General features: G+C 40.4%; 1 protein-coding gene across 1 annotated transcript; it reads right to left on the bottom strand.

Annotated features, from left to right (window-relative positions):
* Positions 1–218: 218 nt before the first annotated feature.
* Positions 219–11,592, bottom strand: LOC146328134 (septin-5-like). The gene is made up of 13 exons (XM_084716988.1): positions 11,375–11,592; positions 10,042–10,160; positions 9,070–9,414; positions 8,632–8,728; positions 8,422–8,508; positions 7,747–7,870; positions 7,450–7,584; positions 5,731–5,848; positions 5,417–5,518; positions 4,503–4,599; positions 4,235–4,397; positions 3,033–3,132; positions 219–1,243 (listed from the first exon to the last, which is right to left on the bottom strand). The coding sequence occupies exons 1-13, from the start codon at positions 11,436–11,438 to the stop codon at positions 1,175–1,177; spliced, it is 1,620 nt and encodes a 539-aa protein (XP_084573114.1). The 5' UTR covers positions 11,439–11,592; the 3' UTR covers positions 219–1,174.
* Positions 11,593–12,249: the final 657 nt, after the last annotated feature.

The raw sequence follows: 12,249 nt of genomic DNA, 5'->3' as shown, positions 1-12,249 counted from the left end.
GCCTTCACAACTACATGCAAAAGTAAATACACTGCTTGGCCTTTGGTGCGACCCTTCCCTTGGACACTCGCCTCATGCAAATTAAGGGTTTTGTCTTATTAAAGTCCTGAACATCTCTAACAACTACAGGTGTCACCAGCTCTCACATGGGAACTGTTGATGGTCATGAAACTTTAAACAACTCTGTTTGGGGGAACTGTCTAAATAATAATAATAATAATAATGATAATAATGGACTTTGCCATGTAAAAAGTCTGATACTTTTAAATGTTGATATGGTAGGAAGCATCGCAGTGAGTTAAGACTGGCCAACACTGAGCAGAGCCACTAACATCCATGCTGTCAGGCAGCAGAGGTGGCAACTACAAAATGATAAACATGCTGATGTTGATAAAACGAAATTAAAACAAATCTAATCAAAACCAAATTAACCAATAATAACCCAAGTTGAAGGGAAATCAACATAAAATAATCATCCATACATAAAATAAAGCAGTGTAGTTAAAGAGTGTAGTTAAATAAAACCAGAAACACATAAGATGAAAAACGGTAGAACAAATGTTTAGGAGTGTAATAATATAGAAAATTAAATTATTACAGTATATATGCATGTTGACCTAATAGAGATAGTAAAAATAAACACTTGCACCAGAAAAGTGTGCTTAAAAAATCTGAGCAGGTCATCACATGTAAACCTCATATCTGACCTTATGTAAAAAATAAAATAACACAACCCTGTGATCATGTGGCTAAATAAAGATATTCATCAGATATTGCAGAACAATCACTCTCCTTAACATTAAAGTCGACTAAACAAACCCTCAAACTAGAGACAATTTATTCAGACAACATACCTGTTTATTTTTTCATTATTTTAACGTTTTGACAGGACAGAAGACAGTAGAGTGGCGGGTGGAGTGTTTGGCAGCAGTGGTGTCAGAATGTCATAGACTCTGGAGAGGATAAAGGGAGTCATCGAGCTGCACATGTCAGAACATCTTGCCGCCTCCTCGCAGGTCCCTGATCCGTGTATGACGTGCTGTTGATGAGGTTGAGTGGTGGTTGGGTGGACACGCTGGGATGTCAATGTTCTAGAGAGGAATAAAGATTTCCTGGGTGTGTTTTTTTTTTTTTTTTTTTGAAATCCCAGTTAAAGAGTGACTGCTGTCCTGCGTTAATAGGCGTCTTTCTGAGTGTGCATTTGATCTTGGATCCTCTGCAGCATCTCCTGCATCCGCCGCAGCTGTGAGGACAGAGACGTGAGACAAATGTTTGTTAGCACCACGGTGCAGCTAATTATTTACACATGACTGCACAAACAAGTAATCAATAACACTTGAGAGATCAGTCTGTTGTCTCTAGATCACGTGACCTGTGCTGACTGACTGCACGGAACCACTGCCTCTTTTTTGGTTAATCATGTGCTGAGGTCTTTAGTTTTGGGGAGGTCAAACAACTTTTTTTTTCTTGTCAAACTCCAATACTTACTACATTTATAACATTTGTTGGAAACAAACAAAACTGCAGTTTTGTTGTGCTGCGATTTGCCTTTTGTGGTACAGTATGTGTTGAATCTTGTACCCATTGACAAAATATTTTCCTTTTTCCAACGTCCAACAAATAGTGAGATAGTATAGTGTCAGTTAAGATTCTTGAAAGTTCTATTTTCACTATTAATGAATCTGCTGATTATTTTTTTAAATTAACCGATTCCTATAATATCAGAAAACAGTAAGGAAAAAAATGACAGTTAACATCAGTTGTAACAACTGTAAATAGTCCAAAACGCAAAGAATTTGTGTATATAGCAACAAAGTCTCCCACTAGAGGAGCTTGAAACGTGGAATGTTTTGCCAAAACCATTAATCATTTATCAGAATAGTTGGACTATTCGTTTTCTGTCAATCGACTTTGATTAATCCACTAATCATTGAGCTCTTCTGTCCTGTTAAACCACGTTTTAATGTAGGTTACACAACAAATAAAAACAACTTAGGAGAAATTCTCTCTTTATTTGGTCAAATAAATAGATTAGAAGGGAAAGGGGAAGGAACTTGAAGCCTAATGGCAGAGATAATTCACCACGAACAGATGCGTCATCATATTTCTGTTCATCTTCAGTTACCTGAACTAGGACATAATCACTGACACTGTATGTGAAGAATTTAAATATTAAGAACCTATAAGGAATAATATTTGATCTAATGGTATTTCTTCTAAGATGTTTCTTCTGTTGAACTTTCTGACAAATAAATAATTTATATCATATTTCATACTAATTTTATTTAGCCCTTACAATACAACATCTGGAGCATTAGATTATTGTTCAATTCTAACAATATAAATATCTTAGTTTAGGTGTTTAGTTAGGTGTTTATGTTTTACTAACATGGGGTTAAAAGCAGTGCTGGCTTTTTCCAAAGTAGAATTATGAAACATTGCTTTGCACAGTGTTCGATGTGGGTTGTTAAAAAAAAAATGGACAAAAGCTGAAAATCCTTTTTATACTCGATGACCTCCAGTGGTTCCACGTCAGCTGCTACCAGGGCACAGGTCTAATTTTATGATGACGGCACAAATATAAAGCAGCCATATTAAACACATTCAGTGATTCAAACATCAGTGTTGCTACCTGGATTTAAGTCTAGTTTTCTGAGTATGTGCCTGTACAAAATAAATCAAGCGTTAAGTTCATGATTTTTATGTGGCAAGCTCTTTTCCTACCCACAGTTCAAAGGTCCAAAGGACTTGCGAGGACAGGGGAGTTGGGATTTAAATGTTTACACTGATTCATGTTTTGTAAGGCTACTCATTGTCAGCCTCAGAAAACATGACGCGAGTGTGTTTAAAGAAAGCTTGTGGATCAACAAAATCTGTGGCACTCAGAGGGCTTCGTCCTTCAGAACCGAGTGTGTCTCTGGGCTGGGCTGAGGCTCTGAGTGCTCATGGTGGTCAGAATTATGTTCAGACTCATGCTCATGGCCGTGATCGTGTTGGTGGTGCGACTCCGTTTCGTGGTCGGCGTGCCGTACCTCCTCGTCTTTCTCTCGGATGAGCTTTTCCGTCTCGTTGTCCGCTACTCCTGGTGCCACGGGGATGGGGAAGTCTGTGCCGCTCTCCCTGGTCAGTTTACTGCAGAGAGATAAATGTTGTAGGGAAGTTCAACATTTAATATTTAAAAGTTTGTTTGTGAAAAATGACAATAAATTAATTCAGATTCCTGTTGTTTTCAACTCATAATTAAATCTGCAATCTTTCATATAGATGAAACTAAGGGCAGTCGACTGGCTACTAAGGAACAGGAGCGAGTTGCACAAAACTCCTAAAGTTTTCTCCTTAATTTGTCCTTAACTGACGTACTTATCCATAGTTAAAGAAAGAACTTAAGGAATTTACAACATTGAAAGAGATTTTACAGCAGTAAAACTCTAGTTTCCATGGAGACCATTTGTTTGCTTGAACTGGTGCTTGTGAAACCTGTTTATCCCTTCATCCAGGAGATCCAAAAAATTACAATTTTAATTTTCAGGAAACCCTACAGACTTGTGGGTATTTTGTGCAACCAGCCCCTGACCTGTAGTTAACATAAAATTTTTACATAGCTGAGCATACAGCGATCTGCAGAGATCTGTGCAGAGCAGAGTAAAATATGACTGACCAGATATCAGCGTTTAGTGAAAACTACCTGAGCAGACAAGCTGTCAAATCTACTTATGAAAATCATCATCACAAGTTCAAAAACTTCTTCTGCATGTGAAGAAGATCTGCCTTTGGTGCTGTGTAATTAGTTGCTCTACTCTGTCTACATAATGGTGTTGGCAGAATTAATTAACACTTTACAGCTAAAATGTCAAATAAGTGACTCTTGAAATAAACTCATTTGCATGTGCCGATGAGGATAAATATAGGAAGAATCTTAACTTGTTAAATACAATGAAAATGGCTAAATTCCATGGATAGAAATCTGACCTCAGAGGTTCCTTGCAGGCTTTTCAGGTCACAGTTAAAGTCCTTAATGTCATGGTTGTATATTTGTATCTTGTATAAGCAACTAAACTAAAACTTATTTCTTAAAAAATCATAAAACAAGCAATACCAAGGGAAAATATGTTCAATAGTTTTTAACTGATTCTCCTCAAAAATACTAGTTTTGTTATGCCTGGTCTACATTTCTTCTCTTATTTGATAGATATATATTTAATAGATATGTCTCTCTTGTTCAGTGTGAGCATACTTGCGGTTGCGTTCCTTCACGACCATGCGGGTCATGCTCTGGATGCAGTGGGCTCTGTAGTTCTCGTAGTGAGTCTCCCGGGTCACGTCCTTCAGATCTTGCATATGTGTGCGAACGAGCATGTTCCTCAACTTCACGAAATCACAGTGTGCTGAGTTCTCCACTGCAAACCACAGTGTGATGATCAGTTTCAACAATGTATTATGTAAAGTCAATTCCTGTAAGATGCTACAAGTCATGATGAACTGGACCAGGAGAACAGGCCTACCCTCTACGATGCCCCAGGGGTAGAGACGGCCTCGCACCCTCTTCCCTTTGGCCTCCACCACTGTGTTGCTGCCGATCACTGCGAAGGGAATGCTTTCCTTGATGGGAGAACAGAAAGAATCAGAGTTAAAACTGTGTCTGACAGAGAAGGGTGGAGATGAGTCGGTTGTTAAGGATGGACCGGTGGATGGTGCAGTGCAGATGTCTCTGTTGTTCTTGTCCACATTTTCCTCCTTAGTGCCCTCTTTCCTTTTGTTCTCCTCTCTGCTCGCTCTGGTCTGAATCTGTATTGCATGTTTTCGTTGCTTTCGTTCCTTGTTTCATTTTTAACCCTTCATGTTAATTTTGAAATCCTCCATCTTTTATTCCAATTTTCCATTTCTCCACTACAGTTAACACAGTGCTGTTATCAGAGGCCACTCAAGGACAGAGGCAAGGAGATATACTGGCACACCGACTGTTTCCTCACTGCCAGCTCCTGATGCCAGAACAGCAGAGAACGGTTGACTCATCACGACTGAGCGGTCTGTAGTGGACAGACTGCCAAGGTCCTCTATTATATGATCTGTATAATCATTTTAACATCACTTCACTCTGCTAACTGGATCATCTACAGTGATATGATCAGGACAACTGAGGGGTTTTACGTCCAAACAAATATATTGATATACTTGCTGTTAGTGCTATGCATATGTATTTTTGAATGATCGTGTGAGAGATCAGGTTTCATTTGTTATCAGCTGACATGCTCTGTGTTTACCCTTCTAATCTGTAAAGGTTTAGATAGAAAACCTCTTACTCATGCACATGTCAAAAAATTGCAGTTCTCTCTGCAACAGCCTGCGAGCCCTTAAATGTAGAAAAGAAACTGGAAAGAGAGCGGAGAGGAAGATGTCAGACAGCTCTGCTGCTCACCTTCAGCTCAGTGTCCTGCTGCTTAAATTCTTCATCTTCGTCAGAGTCACAGTCGGGGAACTGGTATATTTTGATTCCATATTGTTCAATCTCCTCCCTGATCTATAGAGAAACAGACGATGGAGAAAATACCAAATGAAAACATGTATTTTGACTGTAAGAGTGTCAGTAATCTGATTACTAATGATAAAGGTGTTTATTTGTTCACCAATAAACTGACAGATGAATCCTATGAATCTGATGTAGTGTGTCACTTTCATTTAAGGGATTAAACACATACAGATCAACAGTTAATGAACTGAGACCAGTCTTGCCTTGATTTTCTTTTTCTTCACCTCACTGGGGGTGAGTGTGTCTGCTTTGGCCAAGATGGGGACGATGTTAACCTTCTCATGAAGAGCTTTCATAAACTCCACATCCAACGGCCTGAGGCTGGAAAAGATGGGAAATGCATGCACACATTAAATACAAAGACACACAATATCAAAGCTTTTGTCATGAGTGAAATTCACTTTTCATTTGATTATTTCAGAAGTTTTTTCAAAGTGCGAGGCGGGTCTCCCAGGGGAGGTTCGGTGAATGAAAGTGAAAACATATTAGATTAGTTATCAAAGGGATATCTTGAAGAACAGCATAAATGGGTGTGATTTGGTTACAGAGATCAGATGTTCAGAGCTACAGTAGTTTTGGGGAAACTTAATTCACAAGCAAATAAATGCCTTTGGGCAGACTCTCTTCATGTTTGTGGGGAGATTGATGTGTGCAATGAAAGAGAAATTGCAATAAATCCAACTTTTAGAGAAGTTTCAATGAGTTTGCAGTGTTTAGCTTTGAGATCTTGGACATGTACCGAAATTTAGCCTGAAGTTTTGTTTAAAAGCAATATTAGACTATCTTGGAACAATTGCAGACTGGGATCAAATAACATAATAAAGGTCTCATAGAGAAACAGGAAGTTGGCAGAACTACACTATGCTTTGTCTGAGGGGAGGCCAACAGTCTCAGACTTTGAAAACCCCTGGATTACTTGTCTTTTTCTACCAATAAACATATTTGCTTTTAGCACCCCTGAAGACATTTATCTGACATTAGGTGAAAGACATACAATAATATCTCTGCTAAGGATGCACTATAATATTGTCATCTGATAATAAAGGCTTTATAATGAAATATTGTATCGGTCTGACTGCTGCTATGAGAGGATGATAAGATGGCATTTTAATTATGTGCCTGTGACACAACTGTGTGTGTGGTGTTGAGGTTTTTGAAGTTGCCAAAATGGATAGTTAAGTTGCTATTTGCAATTATTGCTCAGCGTTGGTCATGTGAGAAGGTGCTGCATTACATTCCCTCAACCCTAGAAATTTAATTACCCATGTTTAAAGCCATCATCATAATGTTCATTCCACTACAGGAATATTACAATTTGATGGAATAATATGTGCACATATCGTTATCTGCAATTTTCTGCAACATGAGCCGGAAAATATTGGCCAATTGCACATCAGCTAAAATCCAATATTGGTCATCCCTCATGTCTGGTGAGTCAGTGTTGATGCAGGTTTGCTCCCTAAGTGACCTTTTGGTGTGCAGTAATGACTGCAGCTCACCAGCAGAGGGAGTAGTTTCTCCATCACTGTGACTTTAAAATGCACTGCAGCATTGCTGGAGGTTTATGTTATGTTTGTTCTTCAACAAGCATGGTCATGTGGAACAGTGCATGTGCACAAATGCAGTGAAAAGTACGACATCAGCACTCAGCACAAACAATTGATTAGAGCAAAAGCACTGCAGCAGAAGTAAATTCACCTGAAGGCAGCAGAGAACTGCTTTAACTCTCAGCAGGAGCCCACTGCATTAACAATTTATGGGGCTGAATGCATTGCAAGTAAATACTGGAGCACCGGATATTTACGATAAATCTCAATTACTTGGGTGACTGTGTTGCAGGGGAAAAAAAGCTGTGTATGAGTAAAAGTTGCTGTAGGAAGGAGCTAACTAATCCCCAAAAGGACACTGCAGATTTGTCATACCCATGACCGAAGGGCGAGATGAAATACAGACAGCAGTGGACGCGGTTGTCCTGGATGTTCTTGCGGTTGAGGCCACTCTCATCCCTGAAGTACTGTTCAAACTGCTGGTCGATGTAGTCAGCCACTGACTTCCAGCTAAAGCAGAAACACACAGGGACATTCAGTCTCTGAGGCAACACAAAACTCTGGCGCATGACTTTTTAAAAACCTTGGAGCTAAAATGAGGTTACACAGCTGTGCTTTCACTTTGGTCTTTTTTAACAGGTATTATATTCATTAAAGATGTTTGATATGTACCATTCAGTGTTGTTTACAGCATCCCCAAACCCAGGGGTGTCCACGATGGTGAGCTTCAGTTTGACACCTTTCTCTTCTATATCCACTGTGTGTTTGGTGATTTCTACTGTTTGTGTGATTCGCTCTAGAGAAAGAACACAAACAGATCAGTGTTTTTAATAAACTGCAGGGCAAATATTTATCAAACAGATCAAATATTTACCAAAAAGAAAAAAATACACAACAAAAGTATAAATGCAACACTTGTTTTTGCTCCCTATCAAAACGCTTTTCATACCTAAACCCAACCAACCAAGGGAACGAGTACGAGCCAGTTAGAGGCAGAGAACGGTGGGTCATGACTTTGCAAATTTTCAAATTAAAACTGCACATTTTAAAGTGTAATTTTATTGTGACCAGTCCAAGACACACCTGTGCAATAATCAGGCTGTTTAATCAGCATCTCTGTACGCCACACATTTCAGGTGGATGAATAATCTTGCAAGGGAGAAATGCTCACTAACATGGATTTTACCAAACTTGTGAACAAAATTTTAGAGCAATGAACCTTTTGTGTACATAGATTAAGTCTTTTTTTTTATTTTTATTTTTTACTTCAACTCATGAAAAATGGAAGCAAAAACAAAAGTGTTGTGTTTATATTTTTGCTGAGTATCAAAGAGGTGGTTTTCTCACCTTCAGCATTGAGCAGCTTCCTATCTTTGTAAAGATCTGTGAGAAAGAGACTGTTGACCAGGGTTGACTTTCCCAGGCCAGACTCGCCTTCAAACAAAGAACAACAAAGAGAAAAACGAGTGAGGTTTAAGACTGTGTGATTAGCTGACTCCTCAAAGTAAAAGACGGGCTTAAGATCAAATGTCCGCTAATGTGCAAATGAGGATTTACCTGCCACCATGAGTGTGAAGTCAAATCCCTTCTTGACTGACTTGCGGTGCACCTGGTTTGGCAGCGTTGCAAAGCCCACATATTCCTTGTCCTGGTCCTAAAAAATGAACACAAAAGATGAAACAGTAAATGGTGGCACTCACATTACATGTGTATATATGAAATTCACAGCATCTTGAAAAAGGTTTGAACCCTAAATAAAGTCAACAACACAACAACAAATGCAATGCTACCATCAAACAGCTTGTTCCACCAGAAAAAAAAAAGGCACAAATCAACCTTTATTTCTCACCACAAAAGCAGCATGTTAGTTTTAGACTGTTACACTATCCTGCACAAGCTCTGTCACAGTCTGAACTGTTCAACACATTACAGTGCAGAAACAGCCAAACTAAACTACTCCTCTCTGGCATCTTTGACTCGGCCTCCTCGTGTTACCTCGTTATTGTTGTACGGGTCAAATCGACCCCAGGGACTCTTGGGTCTGCTGGTGGTAGGACTGACGGGACATGGCACCTCAAACTCCACACTCCTGCTCTGTGGTAAACTGGGGTCTGAACCTGAATCTGACTGCGCCCTACCCGCCACGGGGGGCCGCAAGTATGATGGGGTGTGGGGGCGGTCTTCGCCCTCAGCTTCCCTGTCTGTATCATGAGGCTCAAGGCTATGATGCTGGTGGTGCCTGTGGTCATGGTGGTGGTGATGGTGGTGGCCGTGCCCTCCTTGGTGGTGAGGGTCTTGCATAATGTTCTCCACCTCTGAATCGTCTGATTGGCTTGAATGCTAGAGAGACACCATGGTTGAGAGGGATGGAAGAGGCAAAAAATAGAGGGCGGAGGCAAATGTAGGTAGAGGAAAGGTCAAGTTGTACCTCAGTGATCTCTCAAGTATAAAAAAGATTGAATGCATGAATAAAATGAAAATTTACAGAGCTAATATAAGGCAAAAAGGCTGTCTTTATCGTTGTTATATTTCCAGCGTTAGGTACATAGATTATTCTTCATTGCTACATTTTCAAAATAAGGGTAGCTTCTCCTGTAAGAGGATACACAGCTGAAGTTTAGGCTGCTGTGCATATTCTGGACTACAGTTACCATCCAGTCCCACAGACTATAGTCTCTCTGCTAGCAGCTGAGCACAAAAATAAATAATGCAGGGGCCCTCAGAAAGCAATGAGGCCATTTAAATCCTGTACAGGAGATGTACTGTGACTCATGTTATGTTTATGCACTATACATCAGCTGAAGGGTAAAAGTAGAGCAGGGTGCTGTGGGGAACACACGAAGAACCAAGATACAACTTTTGGTCTGAGTGAAAAAGTTAAATTGACCAAAAAAGATGAATCATGCCTTCTAACTATTCTGTATGTTTGCTGTGGAGTTCGGGACTTTTTGGGGGTGTCACTGGTACCTGTTCAACATCATGGTCCATGCTGTGATTAGGTGAGGCAGGGCAGGAGTCCTGCTCATCTGATGAAGAGTGAACCTCGTGGTCACTGTCAGCCATTGCAACTGGGGCAACAGTGCACTCTGCAATCTCCAACCAGAAGGGAGTACACATGTAGAGAGGTTTTAACAGAGGGGGAGAGTAAGGAGCAGGACCCCCAGAGAGTCCACCATGAGGAAATGAGGTGCACGTGGTTCAAGAGCCGGGAGCGGTACGACAAGAGGAGTGCATGTGTTTGGGAAAGACAGACGAAGACACGAAGGAAGATGAAGAAAAAAAATCAAATGATTAAATAAGGCCAAAGTAAGGACATATGAAACAACAACATACCATTTACCACAGGAAATGGTATTGCAGAACAGATAAGACGACTGTTTGGTTGAGAGATGATTGAGTGATGCATAATGGCATTTTGAGGGCAGTTGTTTCCACAGTTGCCCAACATCATGTGGCCCAGGCTGGCCTCCTGCCATTACAGCACTGCCTTGTATTAGTTCCTCTGATATCGCTGTGTTTGGTGTTTCAGGCACCACCAAACATGCACCACCAGGTCCAGCGGATGTCAGTGCCAGCAGAAAAAATTATCTGTGCCAGCTGCAGTTACATAATGCAGAGTCACTGAAAGTTTCATGAAAATTCAAATGCAAAAGTAAAACACACTGAGACACGCTCTTGCCCAAAGATTTCATTTATGTTTAGAGCCACTGTGGATTTGTTTTATTTCCTATATCCTCAGGACTTCACATGTTTGACAGATTTTACCAGTTTTAAGTGTGATATCCCTCCATCACTGTTCAACCAGAGTTAAAAGAGCTTCTCATGTATTCCCTACATGGTTTATGTCCTCCATCCATGGCCCACAGTTTCACTTGTGCTGGGATTTAGAGCTTTAGGGCAGAGGAGAAATTGACAGTTACACAATTTAGGAAATCAGTGACCTGCTTTCCTGTGCCACAACCAAAGCACAGAGATCAATGTCCAACATGGACGATCCTGTGACCTACATACAGATGAGATGGTCGATTGCAAAGCTTTGACAACTTATGAGCAGAAATGCAAACAAATTTAGCATTCAAGTTAGTACTTTCTGCTTGACATTGGTGTTAAAAACTGAGAGCCATGACTTCAACAAAGTCAAATCTAATCTCATGCTAAAATCACAACTGCAGCATATAGAAACAACACAAAAGCCTTCATCCCTCTAGAAAAATGTATCATAAAAGTTGCATCATAACCTCACAAACCACCCCCTCCCTCCATCTAACAGAGCCTCATCTCCTCTCTTGCAGTGCCTCACCTGTGGTACCTTTTATCAGCGCGTAAAGCCTCTTCTTCTTGCCTCTGCGTACACTGCTCTTCATGCCCACTACAGCAGGCAGCAGGAGGCAGAGACCAGAGGCTCCAGCATTTATACGCCTCCATCCCAGAGGACACGCCGCCCTTCAGCCCCATCGAGCCACTCAGCACCCCGGGGGAACTGATCAACAGCATTGATGAGCCACTGTTCGCAGGCTACACACCAACCCACACACTAAATACATGTTTTAATGTGGAGTCTACTCTGCCGTGTTATCTCAACACTTAAATGTTTTAGCTGTAGAGCTTTTTATCAGACAGGACACAGTTAACACCATTCACAGCTATGATTCTCCATCTAATATTAGCTGTGACTGCACTCCATGATACTTAAACATTGATGGCTCACTCCAGCAAAGTAAGTCCTACAGGCAGAGTTATAACCAACAACCTGTGCAGTGAGAGCAACCTGTGTATCCACTACAATGTAAGATGAGCCACTTGAGCTGTTTAATGTCCCATTATAATCACAAATGATATATTAAACATGACCTGCTATGCTAATGAGTTCACTAATTAAGCTAATAAATTAATTAATTATAACCTAGTCATATACCAACATACTTTGTCTTCACATACCACATTAAGCATTAAAAAGATTTCCTCATTCATATGCAGATTTATGCAGAAAGTCGCTCCGAAATGTAATCTGACTATCGACTCAGCAGACACACAGACAAACAGCACCACGATGACAAAATGTCTGGGAGAAAACTATTCACACAATTATGATACATGCTTAACAGCCTCACCAGATATAACAAGTGCACATTATAAACCTGAAACTAGGGCTGACTGATGCTCTGTTCAGATAAA

This window comes from Lutjanus erythropterus, chromosome 4, assembly GCF_056507025.1.
Source record: "Lutjanus erythropterus isolate fLutEry1 chromosome 4, fLutEry1.hap2, whole genome shotgun sequence".
Lineage (NCBI taxonomy): Eukaryota > Metazoa > Chordata > Actinopteri > Lutjaniformes > Lutjanidae > Lutjanus > Lutjanus erythropterus.
The sequence above is the reverse complement of the archived record's forward strand: the minus strand, read 5'-3'. Positions and strand labels throughout refer to the sequence as shown.